General features: G+C 38.8%; 1 protein-coding gene across 11 annotated transcripts in view; it reads left to right on the top strand.

Moving 5' to 3' along the window:
- Positions 1–20098, top strand: part of NUBPL (NUBP iron-sulfur cluster assembly factor, mitochondrial) — a 530407-nt gene that overhangs the window by 273605 nt on the left and 236704 nt on the right. For all 11 annotated transcript variants that reach the window (XR_010839581.1, XR_010839583.1, XR_010839582.1 and 8 more), the window contains one exon: positions 8351–8444. Coding sequence is in view for 8 of the 11 variants with exons in the window: in XM_067028607.1 (XP_066884708.1) it covers positions 8351–8444 (94 nt within the window). In the remaining 3 variants the exon portion in view is untranslated. The remainder of the gene's footprint in view (positions 1–8350; positions 8445–20098) is intronic.

The following is a 20098-nucleotide window of genomic DNA, read 5'->3' as shown; positions in this document are numbered from 1 at the left end:
AATATTTTAGGCCTTTTTGGTAGCAGACCTATCCTTCACTAACATCTCCTTCCTAGGTGATGAATATCTGTGGCCTAAAGCAAGACTCTGGAGAATTTAGAGAGATGTTCTCATAATTAACTGAAATATTGTTACTTTTGTGATAACATCATTAGTTTTATATTGTAAAGTTTTACTGTTTCAGTTGTACTATGGATTTACATGGGGCGTCTGTGGGCTAGCATGGGAATTGGATAATCTTTTAAACATTATTTTAGAAACTAGGTACCAAAGATAGACCCATATATCAACTTTTGGGTAAGGAGTCCTCTGTGAATTGATGCTGTCTCCAGGTTGTCAGGGTCAGTCTTGCTCTATATCTGCTAGAACAATTAAGGAAATGTGAGATGATGATAAAGGGATAGATAAAGAGTAAAGTTTCTCTTTCTTTCTCAAAGCATTACTGCTATCACATGGGTTGGTAGTGCCTTTGGAGGGATTTAGTCAAGAAGTTTTCCACCCCACCCCCTTTTCCTATGGAAAGGAAGAAAAATTTTTAAAATAAATCTATTTATTTGTTTTTATCTATTTTTGGTTGTGATGGGTCTTCTTTGCGGCACGCGGGCTTTCTATAGTTGCGGCGAGCGGGGGCTACTCTTTGTTGCTGTGCGTGGGCTCCAGGCGCGCGGGCTTCAGTAGTTCTGGCTTGCGGGCTCTAGAGCACAAGCTCAGTAGTTGTGGCGCACAGGCTTAGTTGCTCCACGGCACGTGGGATCTTCCCAGAACAGGGTTCAAGCCCTGTATTGGCAGGCGTATTCTTAACCACTGTGCCACCAGAGAAGTCCCAGAGAGGAAGAAAGTAGAAAATGGTTTAGAGAACTTTCATCCGAAAAAAAATGAAAATATTAGGGAAGAACTTTTAGATCATTGTTGTAACTTAAATGATGTGTTTTCATCTTATAACTGGGTCAGCTGTTATCAAAATAGTCTCAAGGATAAGTTCACTATATTTTGTTGTGTTATTTATTTCCACAAGCCAGTAGGCCATCAACTCAAGTAGAAATTATTTTGTTATTCAGATTTTTATTGTGGTATTTATATTTAAATAATTTCACCTTTTTAGCAATTTTCTTCTTGCAACCAAAATAAAATATTGCATGATTTTATGAATAAGTCACTGGGCAGAGCAAAAAATATGGTTCAGACTTAATCCTATTTTGTGTTCTATTTTAGATTTATATTTTATATAAAAGGTACCTCACTTGGCAAAAAATTTAATTTTAGTAGTATAATAAAATTGTAAGGAACAATCCAAAAATGGGCAGATGACCTAAATAGACATTTCTCCAAAGAAGATATACAGATTGCCAACAAACACATGAAGGAATGCTCAACACCACTAATCATTAGAGAAATGCAAATCAAAACTACAATGAGGTATCACCTCACACCAGTCAGAAAGGCCACCATCAAAAAGTCTATAAACAATAAATGCTGGAGAGGGTGTGGAGAAAAGGGAACCCTCTTACATTGCACTGTTGGTGGGAATGTGAATTGATACAGACACTATGGAGAAAAGTATGGAGGTTCCTTAAAAAACTACAAACAGAACTACCATATGACCCTGCAATCCCACTACTGGGCATATACCCTGAGAAAACCATAATTCAAAGAGTCATGTACCACAATGTTCACTGCAGCTCTGTTTAGCTCTGTTTACAAGAGCCAGGACATGGAAGGAACCTAAGTGTCCATCAACAAATGAATGGATAAAGAAGATGTGGCACATATATACAATGGAATATTACTCAGCCATAAAAGAAAATGAAATTGAGTTATTTGTATTGAGGTGGATGGACCTAGAGTCTGTTATACAGAGTGAAGTAAGTCAGAAGGGGAAAAACAAATACCGTTTGCTAACACATATATATGGAATCTAAGGAAAAAAAAAAAAGGTCATGAAGAACCTAGGGGTAAGACGGGAATAAAGGCACAGGCATACTAGAGAATGGACTTGAGGATATGGGGAGGGGGAAAGGTAAGCTGTGATAAAGTGAGAGAGTGGCATGGACATATATACACTACCAAAGGTAAAATAGATAGCTAGTGGGAAGTAGCTGCATAGCACAGGGAGATCAGCTCGGTGGTTTGTGACCACCTGGAGGGATGGGATAGGGAGGGTGGGAGGGAGGGAGATGCAAGAGGGAAGACATATGGGAACATATGTATATGTATAACTGATTCACTTTGTTATAAAGCAGAAACTAACACACCATTGTAAAACAATTATACTCCAATAAAGAAGTTTAAAAAAAAAAGAAAAAAAAATTGTAAGGAGCAACTTGACTCAGAATCAGTCAGTGGTTATTGTTTGAACACTGAACACTGGTTCATTAGAGAGGGGATTGGCTGTGGAAAGGGAGTCTGGAGATGTGTAAAGAATGGGTTCTTCTGTCAGGAGGCTTACACTGAAGTTGGGGAGATAATTTTGTATAAAAATAATTACCCTAGATTTCTTAGAGCTTGAAGACCCATTCAAACCTTCGAAATTAGTTGAATCAAAAATCCTAAGAGCTTGGTAATTTGCCTGACATATTTGTCCGCGGGCCTAAGACAAGGTTAGCTGCATCTCCTATGCCAGTAGTGGCATGGTTTCATGTCTGGGATTCTGAGCAAAGCACAGGTACACTGTTCTATTTGCTATTAGGGTTGAAACATGCCTAACAGTGGTTGGAGAACCAGGAAATTAGGGACAGGTAGCAGGACTTAGGTACAGGATAGAAGTAGCAACAGATACAGACCAGGCCAGACAGACAGATTCAGACATCAGCACACTACCTTGAGATCTACTAATTATGAGTCAAGTAGGCATAAGAGTCAAAACCAACTATTCAGTGACTAATTAAGAGCAGACAGGAAGGAAAGAGGCAATGTCTGGCTCAGCCCAACTTCCTTTAAGAATTTGCCCTCTCACTGATGGAATATTCTAAGCATTATATGAATGAGCTGCCAGGACACAGCCCACTTTTAAATTACTCAGTCTAGATTTTGTCTCATCTCGCCTGCTTCGTGATTCCTCTTTTCATTCTTAAGTTACCTTTTTCTTGCCCTCAGGAGTCTTGGCCACCACTTTGGCTCCAGCAGGTTATAGCCCTGCCTCTCTTTCTTGGCAGTGATTTTCCTCCCTGATTCGACAGGGGCCCAGGGCCCACCCTTGCTGATACTGTTTTCACCTGGCTCACATTGGCCTTGCTAGCAGACCTGGGATAGCTGGGACACTCTGCCTTTGCTTTGGAAAAGCATATGTTGATCCTGTGGTACTTAAACATGGCCTGTGTAGTGCCAATGGTGGAGACTGTTACCCTGGAGGCTGAGTGTGGTACACTGCTCCCGCCAGCTGAAGAGCCAAAAATGGAATACATCTATGGGCCCTTTCTTTTCAACACTTACAACTCAGCCACTTTGCACTTGTGCTCCTGGCATCCTCTGGAGCAAGGCCTGATAGCTACTGCTTTGGTCAGCTTCGTAATAGAAGTATCCATGGAAGAAAGTGGTCCACCTTTACCCATTCATAGCACCACACTCTTCATAACTGACGTCCTGATGTCTTCATAACCTTATCTGTCCAAATATAAGACACACTTTTATCTCCTAGTCATTCCTCAGATAAAAGAGAATTGCCTTTATTTGAGTTTTTGAGTTACCCTCAGATTATCAGGCATTATTCTGAATATAAAATACAAAGTATTGTTTGGAGAAGACATACTGGCCTAAAATTACCCCAGTCAGTGCTAGTTTGGAATATTTTCCCTGTGTAAGGTTGACAAGAAAGAAATAAAAATAATTTAACAGAGATTTAGTAATTTTTTAAAATAAATTTACTTATTTATTTATGGCTGCGTTGGGTCTTTGTTGCTGTGCGTGGGCTTTTTCTAGTTGCGCCGAGCGGGGGCTACTCTTTTTGCGGTGCACAGGCTTTTCTTGTTGCGGAGCATGGGCTCTAGGTGCATGGGCTTCAGTAGTTGTGGCATGTGGGCTCAGTAGTTGTGGCTCGTGGGCTCTAGAGCACAGGCTCAGTAGTTGTGGCAAACGGGCTTAGTTGCTCCATGGCATGTGGGATCTTCCCGGACCAGAGCTCGAACCCGTTTCCCCTGCATTGGCAGGCAGATTCTTAACCACTGTGCCACCAAGGAAGTCCCAGTAATTATTTCTGATAGCATAAACTTCAAGTGTTGGTTGTCTTAATAAACAAAGAGAAAGAGCAGTAAAAAAAAAGCAATACCACAGGTTGTGCTGTTATAGCAATTACAAATGCATATTTATAGGACACATGGAAAAACAGCTGTTCTAATGTTATCTGAATGGCTTTGGACAAAAGCTCAGTGACTACATTATATCAATATTTGATTCCAGAAGTCCTGTATCTCAAACACTTTAGAGGGGAATAAAGGTTATGTACTACTGTGTAAAAGAGGCATCTTGCACAAAGCCTCTGTTGGCAGACTCAGGTCTGAATGCTGCCCCTAATCTGTACCTCATCCCATCCTTCACAACTGCCCTGACCCCACTGGATTTTATGTTATTTTTTTACTCTCCCATTATGCTGTTTATATCCCCCTTTAGATGTAATGCATATATTTTATTTCCTGGCTGCACTGCTGAATTCTCTGCTGCAGCACTGCCTCTTTATCCACAGGGCATCTCTGAACTACCTTGGTAACTCCACTTCTAGACTGATTCAGTCTGTTCTGCTGGGATCCTTTGAGTTTAGAGCCTGAGAGGGAGCCAAGAAGGTTTTACTAGTAGAGGTTGGGTTACCTTGAGGCTAATGAAGCTTAAGTTCAGGGTTCCACACTGTCATGGGCTCCTAAGAGATGCTGGGAGTTGTAGAGTGTTCTCAGTGGAGAGATGAAGCTAGTTGCAGTCAGGAAGCATTTCTATGTAAGCATTTCTGTTGTTCAAGAGACCTCAGAGAAAGGAAACTTGAATCTCTAAGGCTCCAGCATTTTATGATGATTTCTTGTACATTCTAAATAAATATTTACTTTTGTACCAAATTTTGCATTCCTAACTGCATTCTGATTCTTAGAGAAGACCACCCAAATTGTATATGTTTCAGGCCACACAAAATCTGGATCGGTCACTTGGTTTTACTAATTGAGATACCTGGGTGTTTTGCTAGTACTTATTTCTCTGCATTTAGTAATAGATAATTTATATGCATAAACAAACATTGAGTAGAATCTAGAGAATCCCTAAATCATTCTAAAATCAATGCTTTGGTGATTATTTTGTAAGAGAACTGGGGCAGCCAGTATATTTCAGTATTAATATTAGTGAGTGCTCTAAAACTGGAACTCAGATACTGACTTCAGTTCAAATCTGCAAGCCTTTGTGAAATGCCTACTATGTGAGATGAAGGTGTTGGTCCAGGTGTTTTTTTTTCCCCCCCAGAAAGTTTGAATTCAGTTTGAGTCTTTTGAAATTAAATTGCCTTAACGGTGATATATTTTTAGTTCCTTGGAACCATAATAGCAGTTCTCTTTAAAGAAATAAGAAATTGGAGCCAATGTGATAAGTATGATTAAAGGCCAAGGAACAACAATAATAAATTGTTGACACCAGTCATTTGATGTCCTCTGAAACAAAGAGACTTGTCAATCTGCCAGTGCTAGGAGTTTCAGTGCAGAGGATATAAAATGAAAAGTATCCTTTATCTTTTTTGTAAATAGTTTCATAGATGATGGTCATGGGTAACTTAGGGGTAACTATTTTTCAAACCAAGAAATCCTATATTGAAAACAAACTACTTCATGTTCATCATTTCATCATTCTCTTAAAATGTGTCATTAACTCAGTGTCAAGTACTTGTGTTTGAGAACTATTATAGAATTCCTAAAAGACATGTCAGTATTTAATGACATATACTGACAAATGTGTTGAAGAAGGACACATTCAGAGAAGGAAAGAGACTGATGGTTGGGGGAGTGCTATTTTAGAAAGGCTGTACTGCCTTCCTAGCTATTCCTTGAACGCGCCAAGCATATCCCCATCTCAGGTCCTTTGCACTTGCTACTGCTTCTGCCTGGAATGCCTTCCGAGAATTGCATCAGTTATTTTTCTCACTTCACTCCAGGCTCTGACCATCCTGTCGAAAGTAGCATCTTCTACCACTCTATTCCTTTTCCTTCTTCTTCATGTGTTCCTCACCATTGGACCTTGGGAACTGAAGAGACTCAAAGAAATTCTTTGATAAATCCTTAGCTGTCTGAACTCTTGCTACTTGCCCTCTGAAATTTAGGAATTGAAGATTTTAAAACTCTCTCTCTCTCTCTCTTTTTTTAAATTTTATTTTTTGGCCATGCCATGTGGCATGTGAGATCTTAGTTCCCCCACCAGCAATCGAACCCATGGCCCCTGTGTTGGAAGCATGGAGTCTTAACCACTGGACCATCAGGGAAGTCCCTAAAACTGTCTCTTGCTATTTGATCTGGATATATCCAAATCAAGAACCAAGTAATTTTGTATTGTAAGGGATACTTGTTTTCTTTGTAGCACTTGTCTTTGATTTGCTTGTCTTACTGTCTGTTTATCTACCTGTCTTCCTCACTAAAACGTTAGTTGCCTGGTGGCTGGGACTTTGTTTTTTTCACTGCTGTATCTTCATCACCTGGAACAGTGCCTGGCATCAATTATCAGTAAATATGTGTTGAATAAATGTGTTAATACATGAATGAATCCATCTGACCCAATATCATCTAAATTTTAATTTAAAAAATATGAGATTATATGGAAAAGTCTTATTTCACATTATTAAGTTTTAAGAAGCAGGATATGGGATTATATACACAGTATGATTTACATTTACATTTAAAAATTTTTGGATCTTTGCATGTGTTTATTTATTCATTCATTCCTTGAAAGAAAACTTATTGAGCATCTCCTATGTATCCATTCTTTGTTATGTATTCTAAATCATCTACAGTTTCATGAGAAGACAGATACTGAAATAACAGTAAATGAATGCCATCTTTCCCCTTGCACTGCTCTTCAGCTCTGTTGATCTTTCAGTTTCTCTAACTTCTTTGCATAGGTTATATCATTATGTGCTTAATATCTGTCTCCCTCTGTATTGTAAATTCTGTGAGGCTAGGGACCATGATACCATTTAATTATCAATACCTAGCTCAATGCCTAATATATAGTAGGTACTCAATAAACATTTGTTGGGTAAATGAATGAATGAATGAATGAACGAACGATTAGAAGAATTGTTCCTACATAGTAGAACACCATATCTAATCTTAAATGGAAGTTATGGGAAGTAAATTTCAAGCTATGATCTAAAGAATGAGGAGGAATTATCAAGTGAAGAAGACCAGGCAGAGGTTCTGAAGCTAAAACTTAGATTTTATCCTAAAAGCAATAGAAGAGTTTTAAGCAAAAAAGTGTCACTATCAAACCAGTTTTCACTGGTGTTAGGAACACACTGTATGGTCAGTGCTAGACCAGAGAGATTGGTTGGGAGACTTTAGTGATAGATGATTGTGCCCTATGTTTTGCTCTCGGCCATGCAGAAAGAGAGACGTGGATACATTTGAGAGATTTTTAGAAGGCATAATCAGTAACTGGGGATAGTGAGGGAAAGGGATCAGTTAAGTATTATCCCAAGCCTTTGCCTTAGGTAACTAAGAGGATCCTAGGGCCTTTCACTGAAACTGGGGACTCAGAAGGAAGAACCACTTGAGGAGAAAAGAGCCTGAGGTACCCTTGAGCCCTGTCTAATTGAGGCTGAACATTAAGGACTTGGTTAAACAGCTGAATTTTCTAGATATAGATACTTAGAAAAGTGCCTGAAAAGAAATAATCAAAATGTTAATTTGGAACTCTAGTTATATTTCTAAAATTTTCTTATTAAGTTTTGGTTTTCATTATTAATGTGTTTTATGAAGGAAAAATAATAAACTTAAAAAAATTATATTAAGATCTGCTATAGGAAACACTGTACCAAACCCCACAAAGGACAAAAGGCTAAGACCTCCTTAGGTAAAATACGGGCTGTTTTCAGTGAAAATAAATGAGTGGTCCTGAATAGAAGTCTATTGTGCAAGTTGTTCGCCATTATGGTATGTGTGTGTTTTGTGGTGTCATTTGAAAATTTAACTTTATCGGTCAGAAAAGGTCTGCTAGAGGCAAAGATTGTTTCTTATTCATCCATTTGTCAGCCCTCAGCACAGTCCCTGGCATTTACTAATGGCTCAAGTGAAAGCTATTATTTTAGCTTTGTTATTAATTCATTTATTTTTGTTTATATCACTATTCACCACATTTGTTTATACAGTGATGTTATTTGTGTCATTTTGGTTTTTAGGTAGATTGGGGTCAACTGGACTATTTAGTTGTTGACATGCCACCAGGAACTGGAGATGTGCAGTTATCAGTCTCACAGAATATTCCTATTTCAGGTAACTCTTTTTTTTTTTTTTTTTGTAGTAAAATTGCTTCACAATGTTGTGTTACTTTCTGCTGTACAATGAAGTGAATCAGCTATATGCACACCCATGTCCCCTCCCTACTGGAACTCCCACCCCTCCCATACCACCCATATAGGCTGTCACAGAGCACCAAACTGAGCTCCCTGTGCTATATACGTTTTCTGCCAGCTATCTATTTTACACATGGTAGTGTATTTATGTCAAACCTAATCTCCCAGTTCATCCCACCCTCCCCTTACCCCCGTGTCCACATGTCTGTTCTCTACGTCTACATTTCTATTCCTGCCCTACAAATAGGTTCATCTGTACCATTTTTCTAGATTCCATGTATATGCGTTCATATATGATATTTGTTTTTCTCTTTCTGGTTTACTTCACTCAGTGTGACAGACTCTAGGTCCATCCACATCTCTACAGATGACCCAATTTCATTCCTTTTTATGGCTGAGTAATATTCCATTGTATATATGTGCCACATCTTCTTTATCCATTCATCTGTCAGTGGACACTTAAGTTGCTTCCATGTCCTGGCTATTGTAAATAGAGCTGTGATGAGCATTGTGGTACATAACTCTTTTTTTTTTTTTTTTTTAACATCTTTATTTGAGTATAACTGTTTTACAATAGTGTGTTAGTTTCTCTTTTACAACAAAGTGAATCAGTTATACATATACATATGTTCCCATAACTCTTCCCTCTTTTGTCACCCTCCCTCCCACCCTCCCTATCCCACCCCTCTAGGTGGTCACTAAGTACAGAGGTGAACTCCCTGTGCTATGCTGCAGCTTCCCACTAGCTATCTAATTTACATTTGGTAGTGTGTATATGTCCCTGCCACTCTCTCACATCGTCACAGCTTACCCTTCCCCCTCCCCATATCCTCAAGTCCATGCTCTAGTAGGTCTGAGTTTTATTCCCATCCTACCACTAATCTCTTCATGACATTTTTTTTTTTTAGATTCCATATATATGTGTTAGCATACGGTATTTGTTTTTATCCTTCTGACTTACTTCACTCTGTATGACAGATTCCAGGTCTATCCACCTCATTACAAATAACTCAGTTTCATTCCTTTTTATGGCTGAGTAATATTCCATTGTATATATGTGCCACATCTTCTTTATCCATTCATCTGTCAGTGGACACTTAAGTTGCTTCCATGTCCTGGCTATTGTAAATAGAGCTGCGATGAGCATTGTGGTACATAACTCTTTTTGAATTGTGGTTTTCTCAGGGTATATGCCCAGCAGGGGATTGCTGGGTCATGTGGTACTTCTATTTTTAGTTTTTTAAGGAACCTCCATATTGTTCTCCCTACTGGTGGATCAATTTACATTCCCACCAACAGTGCAAGAGTGTTCCCATTTCTCCACACCCTCTCCAGCATTTACTGTTTGTAGATTTTTTTGGTGATGGCCATTCTGACTGGTGTGAGGTGATACCTCATTGTAGTTTTGATTTGCATTTGTCTAATAAATAGTGCTGTTGAGCATCTTATTGGTAAAATATCTATTTAGGTCTTCGGCCCATTTTTTAACTGAGGTGTTTGTTTTTTTGATATTGAGCTCCATGAGCTGTTTATATACTTTGGAGAGTAATCCTTTGTCAGTTGATTCATTTGCACGTATTTTCTCCCAAACTGAGGGTTGTCTTTTCATCTTGTTTATGGATTCCTTTGCTGTGCAAAAGCTTTTAAGTTTCCTTAGGTCCCATTTGTTTATTTTTGTTTTTATTTTCATTACTCTAGGAGGTGGGTAAAAAAGGTCTTCCTGTAGTTTATGTCAAAGAGTATTTTTCCTCTAAGAGTTTTTTTTTTTTTTAACAACTTTGTTGGAGTATAATTGCTTTACAATGGTGTGTTAATTTCTGCTTTATAACAAAGCGAATCAGCTATACATATACATATATCACCATAGTTCCTCCCTCTTGCATCTCCCTCCCACGCTCTCTATCCCACCCTTCTAGGTGGTCATAAAGCACTGAGCTCGTCACCTTGTGCTATGCAGCTGCTTCCCACTAGCTATCTATTTTACTTGTGGTACTGTATATATGTCCATGCCACTCTCTCACTTTGTCCCAGCTTACCCTTCCCACTCCCCATGTCCTCAAGTCCATACTCTACATCTGCATCTTTATTCCTGTCTTGCCCCTAGGTTCTTCAGAACCATTTTTTTTAAGATTCCATATATATGTCTTAGCATACAGTATTTGTTTTTCTCTTTCTGATTTCACTCTGTATGACAGACTCTAGGTCCGTCCACCTCACTACAAATATATGTCCTGGCTCTTGTAAATAGAGCTGCAGTGAACATTGTGGTACGTGGCTCTTTTTGAATTATGGTTTTCTCAGGGTATATGCCCAGTAGTGGGATTGCTGGGTTGTAGGGTAGTTCTATTTTTACTTTTTTAAAGAACCTCCATACTTTTCTCCATAGTGGCTGTATCAATTTACATTCCCACCAACAGTGCAGTGTAAGAGGGTTCCCTTTTCTCCACACCCTCTCCAATATTTATGGTTTGTAGATTTTTTGATGATGGCCATCCTGACTGCTGTGAGGTGATACCTCATTGTAGTTTTGATTTGCATTTCTCTAATGATTAGTGATGTTGAGCATCCTTTCATGTGTTTGCTGGCAATCTGTATATCTTCACTGGAGAAGTGTCTGTTTAGGTCTTCTGCCCATTTTTCAATTGGATTGTTTGTTTTTTTGATATTAAGCTGCATGAGCTGCTTGTATATTTTGGAGATAATCGTTTGTCAGTTGCTTCATTAGCAAATATTTTTTCCCATTCCAAGGGTTGTCTTTTCATCTTATTTATGGTTTCCTTTGCTGTGTAAAAGCTTTTAAGTTTCATTAGGTCCCATTTGTTTATTTCTGTTTTTATTTCCATTTCTGTAGGAGGTGGGTCAAAAAGGATCTTGCTGTGATATATGTCATAGAGTGTTCTGCCTATGTTTTCCTCTAAGAGTTTTATAGTGTCCAGTCTTACATTTAGGTATTTAATCCATTTTGAGTTTATTTTTGTGTGTGGTGTTAGGGAGTGTTCTAATTTTCTTCTTTTTCATGTAGCTGTCCAGTTTTCCCAGCACCACATATTGAAGAGGCTGTCTTTTCTCCATTGTATATTCTTGCCTCCTTTGTCATAAATTAGGTGACCATATGTGCATGGGTTGATCTCCAGGCTTTCTATCCTGTTCCATTGGTCTATGTTTCTGTTTTTCTGCCAGTACCATACTATTTTGATTACTGTAGCTTTGTAGTATAGTTTGAAGTTGGAGAGTCTGATTCCTCCAGCTCCGTTTATCTTTCTCAAGATTGCTTTGGCTTTTTGGGGGCTTTCAGGTTTCCATACAAATTGTAAAATGTTTTGTTCTAATTCTGTGAAGAATGCCATTGGTAGTTTGATGGGGATTGCATTGAATCTGTACATTGCTTTGAGTAGTATAGTCATGTTCACAATATTGATTCTTTGAGTCCAAGAACATGGTATATTTCTCCGTGTGTTTATGTCATCTTTGATTTCTTTCATAAGTGTTTTATAGTTTTCTGATTACAAGTCTTTTGCCTCCTTAGGTAGATTTATTCCTAGGTATTTTATTCTTTTTGTTGCAAAGGTAAATGGAAGTATTTCCTTAATTTTTCTTTCTGATTTTTCATCATTAGTGTATAGGAATGCCATATTTCTATGCATTAATTTTGTATCCTGCAACCTTACAAAATTCAATGATTAGTTCTAGTAGCATCTTTCTAGTGGCATCTTTAGGATTATCTGTGTATAGTATCATGTCATCTGCCAACAGTGACAGTTTTACTTCTTCTTTTCCAATTTGTATTCCTTTTATTTCTTTTTCTTCTCTGATTGCCATGGCTAAGACTTCCAAAACTATGTTGAATAAGAGTGGCGAGAATGGACATCCTTGTCTTGTTCCTATCTTAATGGAAATGCTTTCAGTTTTTCACCTTTTAGTATGATGTTTGCTGTGGGTTTGTCATATATGGCTTTTATTATTTTTAGGTAGGTTCCCTCTGCCCATTTTCTGGAGATTTTTTTTATCATAAATGGGTGTTGAATTTTGTCAAAAGGTTTTTCTGCATCTATTGAGATGATCATATGATTTTTATTCCTTAATTTGTTAATATGGTGTATCACGCTGATTGATTCGTGTATACTGAAGAATCTTTGCATTCCTGGGGTAAATCCCATTTGATCATGCTGTGTGATCATTCTAATGTGTTGCTTGATTCTGTATAGTAGTATTGAGGATTTTTGCTTCTATGTTCATCAGTGATATTGGTCTGTAATTTTCATTTTTTGTGATATCTTTGTCTGGTTTTAGTATCAGGGTGATGGTGGCTTCGTAGAATGAATTTGGGGGTATTACTCCCCCTGCAGTTTTTTGGAAGAGTTTGAGAAGGATGGGTGTTAGCTCTTCTCTAAATGTTTGATAGAATTAGCTTGTGAAACCATCTGGTCCTGGACCTCTGTTTGTTGGAAGATTTTTAAGTACGGTTTCAATTTCATTACTTGTGATAAGTCTGTTTATATTTTCTAATTCTTCTTGGCTCAGTCTTGGAAAGTTGTATCTTAACAAGAATTTGTCCATTTCTTTGTGATTGTCCATTTTATTGGCATGTAGTTGTTTGTAGTAGTCTCTTATAATCCTTTGTATTTCTGCAGTGTCAGTTATGAATTCTCCTTTTTCATTTCTAATTTTATTGATTTGCATCCTCTCCCTTTTTTTCTTGTTGAGTCTCTCTATAAAGGTTTATCAATTTTGTTTATCTTCTCAAAGAACCAGCTTTTAGTTTTATTGATCTTTGCTATTGTTTTCTTCATTTCTGTTTTATTTATTTCTGGTCTGATCTTTATGATTTCTTTCCTACTGACTTTGGGTTTTCTTTGTTCCTATTTCTCTTGTTGCTTTAGATGTAAGATTAGATTGTTTATTTGAAATTTTTCTTTTTTGTTGAAGTGAGAATGAAGTGCTATAAACCTCCCTCATTAAACTGCTTTTGCTGCTCCCATACGTTTTGGGTCGTCGTGTTTTCTTTGTCATTCATTTCTATGTATTTTAAAATTTATTATTTGATTTCTTCAGTGATCTCTTGGTTATTTAGTTGCACACTGTTTAGTCTCCATGTATTTGTGGTTTTTACAGTTTTTTTCTGTAATTGATTACCAATCTCATAGCATTGTGGTCAGAAAAGATGCATGATTCAATTTCAGTTTTCTTATATTTTCCAAGGCTTGATTTGTGACCCCAGATTTGATCTGTCCTGGAAACTGTTCCGTGTGCACTTGAGAAGAAGTGTATTCGGCCACGTTTGGGTGGACAGTCCTATAAATAACAATTAAGTCCATCTTGTTTAATGTATCATTTAAAGCTTGTGTTTCCTTATTTACTTTCTGTTTGGATGATCTGTCCATTGGTGAAAGTGGGGTGTTAAAGTCCCCTACCATGATTCTGTTACTGTCGATTTCCCCTTTTATGGCTATTAGCATTTTCCTTAGGTATTGAGGTGCTCCTATGTTGGGTGCATATATATTTATAATTGTTATATATTCTTCTTGGATTGATCCCTTGATCATTATATATTGTCCTTCCTTATCTCTTGTAACAGTCTTTATTTTAAAGTCTATTTTATCTGATATGAGTATTGCTACTCCATCTTTCTTTTGATTTCCATTTGCAAGGAATATCTTTTTCCATCCCTTCATTTTCAGTCTATGTGTCTCTAGGTCTGAAGTGGGTCTCTTGTAGACAGCACATATACAGGTCTTGTTTTTGTAGCCATTTAGCCAGCCTGTGTCTTTTGTTTGGAGCAGTTAATCTGTTTACATTCAAGGTTATTATTGATATGTGTGTTCCTATTACCATTTTCTTAATTGTTTTGGGTTTGTTTTCATGGATCTTTTTCTTCTCTTGTGTTTCCCGCCTAGAGAAGTTCCTTCAGCATTTGTTGTAGAGCTGGTTTGGTGGTGCTTAATTCTCTTAGCTTTTACTTGTCTGTAAAGCTTTTGATTTCTCTGTTGAATCTGAATGAGATCCTTGCTTGATAGAGTAATCTTGGTTGTAGGATTTTCTCTTTCATCACTTTAAGTATATCCTGCCATTCCCTTCTGGCCTGCAGAGTTTCTGCTGAAGAATCAGCTGATAACATCCTGCAGATTTCTTTGTATGTTGTTTTTTGCTTTTCCCTTGCTGCTTTTTTTCTTTAAATATTTTTTCTTTGAATTTAATTTTTGTTAGTTTGATTAATGTGTGTCTTGGTGTGTTTCTCCTAGGGTTTATCCTGTATGGGACTTTCTGCACTTCCTGGACTTGGGTGACTATTTCCTTTCCCATATTAGGGAAGTTTTCAACTATAATCTCTTCAAATATTTTCTCAGACCCTTTCTTTTTCTCTTCTTATTCTGGGACCCCCTATAATTTGAATGTTGGTGCGTTTAGTGTTTGCCCAGAGGTCTCTGAGATTGTCTTCAATTCTTTTCATTCTTTTCCCTTTATTCTGCTCCTTGGCAGTTATTTCCACCATTGTCTTCCAGCTCACTTATTCGGTCTTCTGCCTCAGCTATTCTGTTATTAATTCCTTCTAGTGTATTTTTCATTTCAGTTATTTTGTTGTTCATCGCTGTTTGTTTGTTCTTTAGTTTTTCTAGATCTTTGATAAACATTTCTTTTATTTTCTCAATCCATGCCACCATTCTATTTCCGAGATTCTGGATCATCTTTACTGTCATTACTCTGAATTATTTTTCAGGTACGTCACATATTTCCTCTTCATTTATTTGGTTCTGTAGGTTTTTACCTTGCTCCTTCATCTGTGACATATTTTTTGTCACCCTCCCCCGCCTCTTTTTTTTGATGGGTGGGATAGTGTTCCGGTCTTACTGGTCGTTTGGCCTGAGGCTTCCAGCACTGGAATTTTTAGGTTGTTGGTTAGAGCTGGGTCTTGGTGCCGAGATGAGGATCAACGGGAGACCTCACTCAAATAAATATTCCCTGGGGTCTGAGGTTGTCTGTTAATCCAGTGGTTTGGGCTTGCAGCTCCCACCGCAGGAGCTCTGTCCCAACCCTGGGCTCACAAACCAAGATCCCGCAAGCTGTGCGGGGTGGCAAAAAAAAAAAAAAAAAAAAAAACGAAAAGAAAAAAAGGAGCAGAACAATAACAAAGAGTAAAACATAAGATTAGAAAACTAACAGATATGTTAGAAAGAATTAAAAAATAAAAATATAGTTGAAACAACAAGCAGAAGGTAAAACAGAACCACAATAGTAAAAAAGAGGGGAGGGAAAAAAAAGCCAGAAAAGGCCTTGGCTGTGGGGGGCAGGGCTTAGACGGGGGATGGGGTTTAGGCAGTATGTGGGGCCTACGCTTAGGACCCATGGGGCTGGAAAAGACCCTGGGAGTGGGGTGAGGGGTAGCGTTTAGGCTCAATGCAGCAGGAGGGCCTCAGGAGTGCCTCTGGCCTTGGAGGTTGGAGGACCAGGTCCAGGACCCCAGCAGGTTCTCTGGGCCTGAGTGGGTGGGGGAAAGTCTAGGTGCATTTCCTCCAATCCTCCTATCCCAAAGGGCCCCTTCCCATTGGCGTTTCTTCTTCTCCACACGTACCCCCATGCCTCTTGGAGCCGCGTGGCCAGAGGAGGCCCCAGGAGGCAGAGGACCAGGCCTGGACCCCCACAGCTGGAGGGGCCCTTGTGGAACGAAGGACCAGGCCCAGGAGTCCAGCAGGCTTCCCAGAGTCTGAGTGGGCAGGGGAAACGCTAGGCACACTCCCCCCTGATCCTACAAGCTCCCCAGGTTCCCCAGCGGGTCCCGTGTGGGAATCCCTCCCCCCTCCCAGCCACCCCTCAGGGGTGCTGGTCCTGTCTGGCCTCCACTTCTCCTCTTCCATCACTCCCCCCACGCCCTACCCAGTCACTCAGGGGTTCTTCCCCATCTCCTTGGGCATCAGGGTGCCCACCAGCGTCTGCAGGTGCCCTAGTTGTGGGGAGATGCAAACTCCGCATCTTCCCATGCCGCCATCTTGACTCTGCCCCCCTATTTCAGGTAACTCTTAAAGTTTAAATTAATTAAGCTATCTTTGATGTTTTGTTATTGCCGTATAGAAAAACACACTCCATGACAGGCAAACATTTTTATGTCTTAAAAAACATTAAATTTTTTAAATTAAAAAACATGTAAATTTACCTTTAGAGATCTGATTCATGAACTAAATTTTTCAAAATATTGCCAGAATGAACATGTTTACAAAACGTAAAGACACTTTGAAAAGGTGATGATGTATATCTGTGTTCTAGAAAAGAAGTAGTACTTAAGTATTGTTTAGGTAAAACATGGCTATTTAGTTCATAGTTCTCCAGCACTTATAGCATAGTGCTTGATATGTGGCAGGCACTCAGTAATAATTAATTGAGTAAATGCTGAATTAGAATATATATTGGGAAATTTTGGCTTTTTGATAAATACAACTATGGGAAAATTTTATATCCTAATGTTAAACTTGAGAGCAGTAAACATTAGTTTACATCAAATGCACAGTAATTCAGTATGGTAGTGGATATGTTTTTTATGCTATGGTTTTTAATATTAGCATTAGCTTTTATGTTGAATCTGTTTCTAAGGAGTTTCCTAGATCCCAATGGAGAAATAGTTGTAAATCTCTCTTATATACATATGAGGACTTTGGGGGAAATAATGGAATTTTTTAATGTCTTTTAAAATCAGTTATTTATTGGTAATAAATAACCAAGAGATATCACTGACAATTATCAAAAGGTTTAGAAATTAAGTACTTGTTAATATATACACATTGTTTGGAAATATGATTATAATGTCACTAATAATTATGTGTATTTTTGATGTTTTATATAGATTTATAACCTTTCTAAAGTCTGAGCTTTTTTCTTTGTTGAGGCAAATTGTAAAGCATGAAATGGGGGTAAAGTGAAGTAACATAGGAAAATAATTCATCCTTTTTGTAGTAAGTGTTTTATATAGTCTGCTTTTTTTTTTTTTTACGTAATTTTGGGACTTTCATATTTTTAAATATTAAGAATGGTCACTAAGGTGGCCGGTGGCAAAGAGACTGAGCGGGAGGCCTCCCCAGGACCTCACCTGGCTGCTTGGTAGCCCAGGAGAATGAGGAAGGAGAAAGGAGGCTCATGGATGTGGCAGCCCCTACCCACGGTGGGGAGAGATATTTGAGACTACTGGTGGTGGCTGTGTGCAGCCTCTAGTGGCTGCTGACTTTGCTGCCAGCGCAACTGCTGGCCGGTGGGTCCTGAAGTCCAGGACACCTGGCGGCTGCCGGATTGCCATGCACTCCTCTTGTTCTTCCTGATGGTGATGTGGGCAGGCTGCTCGAAGCCAACAAAAATCCAGGTGTGTGAGCACCAGCATCTCATCAAAGATGTTCTGCAAATTCTCCCCAGCAGGCAGGTACAGGCAGTTCTTGGAATACTGGGCTGAGGAGCTCACACCCAGTCTGAACTCCTGAGTGGCTCTTGAACTTGAACTTGCCGAAGTGGGCGTTTTTGATTTGCAGGAAGTTCTTCGTGGACTGAACAAGCTGCAGGTTCCACTCCTGGAAGTTCTCCAGATCAGCTGTGTGACTGACAAGGTCTTGGTGCTCCTGACAGGTGTCAGGCCTGAGCCTCAGAGATGGGAAACCTGAGTTCAGGACATTGGACCACCAGAGACCTCCTGGCCCCACATAATATCTATCAGCGAGAGCTCGCCCAGAGATCTCCATCTCAATGCTAAGACCCAGCTCCACTCAACGACCAGCAAGCTGCAGTGCTGGACACCCCATGTCAAACAACTGGCAAGACAGGAAGACAACCCCACCCATTAGCAGAGAGTCTGCCTAAAATCATAATGAGTTCACAGACACCCCAAAACACACCACCAGACATGGTCCTGCCCACCAGAAATTCAAGATCCATCCTCATTCACCAGAACACAGGCACCAGTCCCCTCCACCAGGAAGCCTGCACACGCCACTGAACCAACCTTACCCACTGGGGCAGACACCAAAAACACCCGGAACTACAAACCTGCAGCCTGCGAAAAGGAGACCCCCAAACACAGTAAGTTAAGCAAAATGAGAAGACAGGGAATTGCACAGCAGTTGAAGGAGCAAGGTAAAAACACACCTTACCAAACAAATGAAGAGGAAATAGGCAGTGTACCTGAAAAAGAATTCAGAGTAATGATAGTAAAGATGGTCCAAAATCCTGGAAATAGAATGGAGGAAGTACAAGAAATGTTTAACAAGGACCTAGAAGAACTAAAGAGCAAACAAACAATGGTGAACAACACAATAAATGAAATTAAAAATTCTCTAGAAGGAATCAATAGCAGAATAACTGAGGCAGAAGAACGGAGAAGTGACCTGGAATATAAAATCGTGGAAATAACTACTGCAGAGCAGAATAAAGAAAAAAGAATGAAAAGAATTGAGGACAGTCTCAGAGACCTCTGGGACAACATTAAACGCACCAACATTTGAATAATAGGGGTCCCAGAAGAAGAAGAGAAAAAGAAAGGAGCTGAGAAAATGTTTGGATAGATTATAGTTGAAAACTTCCCTAATATGGGAAAGGAAACAATCAGTCAACTCCGGGAAGCACAGAGTCCCATACAGTATAAATCCCAGGAGAAACATGCCAAGACACAAACTATCAAAAATTAAATACAAAGAAAACACATTAAAAACAGCAAGGGAAAAGAACAAATAACATACAATGGAATCTCCATAAGGTTAACAGCTGATCTTTCAGCAAAATCTCTGCAAGCCAGAAGGGAGTGGCAGGACATATTTAAAGTGATGATATGGAAGAACCTACAACCAAGATTACTCTACCCAGCAAGGATCTCATTTAGATTCGACAGAGAAATTAAAACCTTTACAGACAAGCAAAAGCTAATAGAATTTAGTACCACCAAACCAGCTGTACAACAAATGCTAAAGAAATTTCCCTAGGCAGGACACACAAAAGAAGAAAAAGACCTACAGTAACAAACCCAATACAAGAAAATGGTAATAGGAACATACATATTGATAATTACCTTAAATGTAAATGGATTAAATGCTCCATTCAAAAGACATAGACTGGCTGAATGGATACAAAAAAAAAGACCTTTATATATGCTGTATACAAGAAATACACTTCAGATCTAGGGACACATGCAGACTGAAAGTGAGGGGATGGAAAAGAGATTCCATACAAATGGAAATCAAAAGAAAGCTGGGGTAGCAATTCTCATATCAAACAAAATAGACTTTAAAATAAAGACTAGTACAAGAGACAAAGGAGGACACTACATAATGATCAAGGGATTAATCCACGAAGAAGATATAACAATTGTAAATATTTATGCACCCAACATAGGAGCACCTTACTATATAAGGCAAATGCTAACAGCCATAAAAGGGGAAATTGAGAGTAACACAATCATAGTAGGGAACTTTAACACCCCACTTTCACCAATGGACGGATCAACCGAAATGAAAATAAATGAGGAAACGCAAGCTTTAAATGGTACATTAAACAAGATGGACTTAATTGATATTTACAGGACTTTCCATCCAAAAAGATGAGAATACACTTCCT

Source organism: Kogia breviceps, chromosome 3 (assembly GCF_026419965.1).
Source record: "Kogia breviceps isolate mKogBre1 chromosome 3, mKogBre1 haplotype 1, whole genome shotgun sequence".
Classification (NCBI taxonomy): Eukaryota; Metazoa; Chordata; class Mammalia; order Artiodactyla; family Physeteridae; genus Kogia; species Kogia breviceps.
The sequence above is the reverse complement of the archived record's forward strand: the minus strand, read 5'-3'. Positions and strand labels throughout refer to the sequence as shown.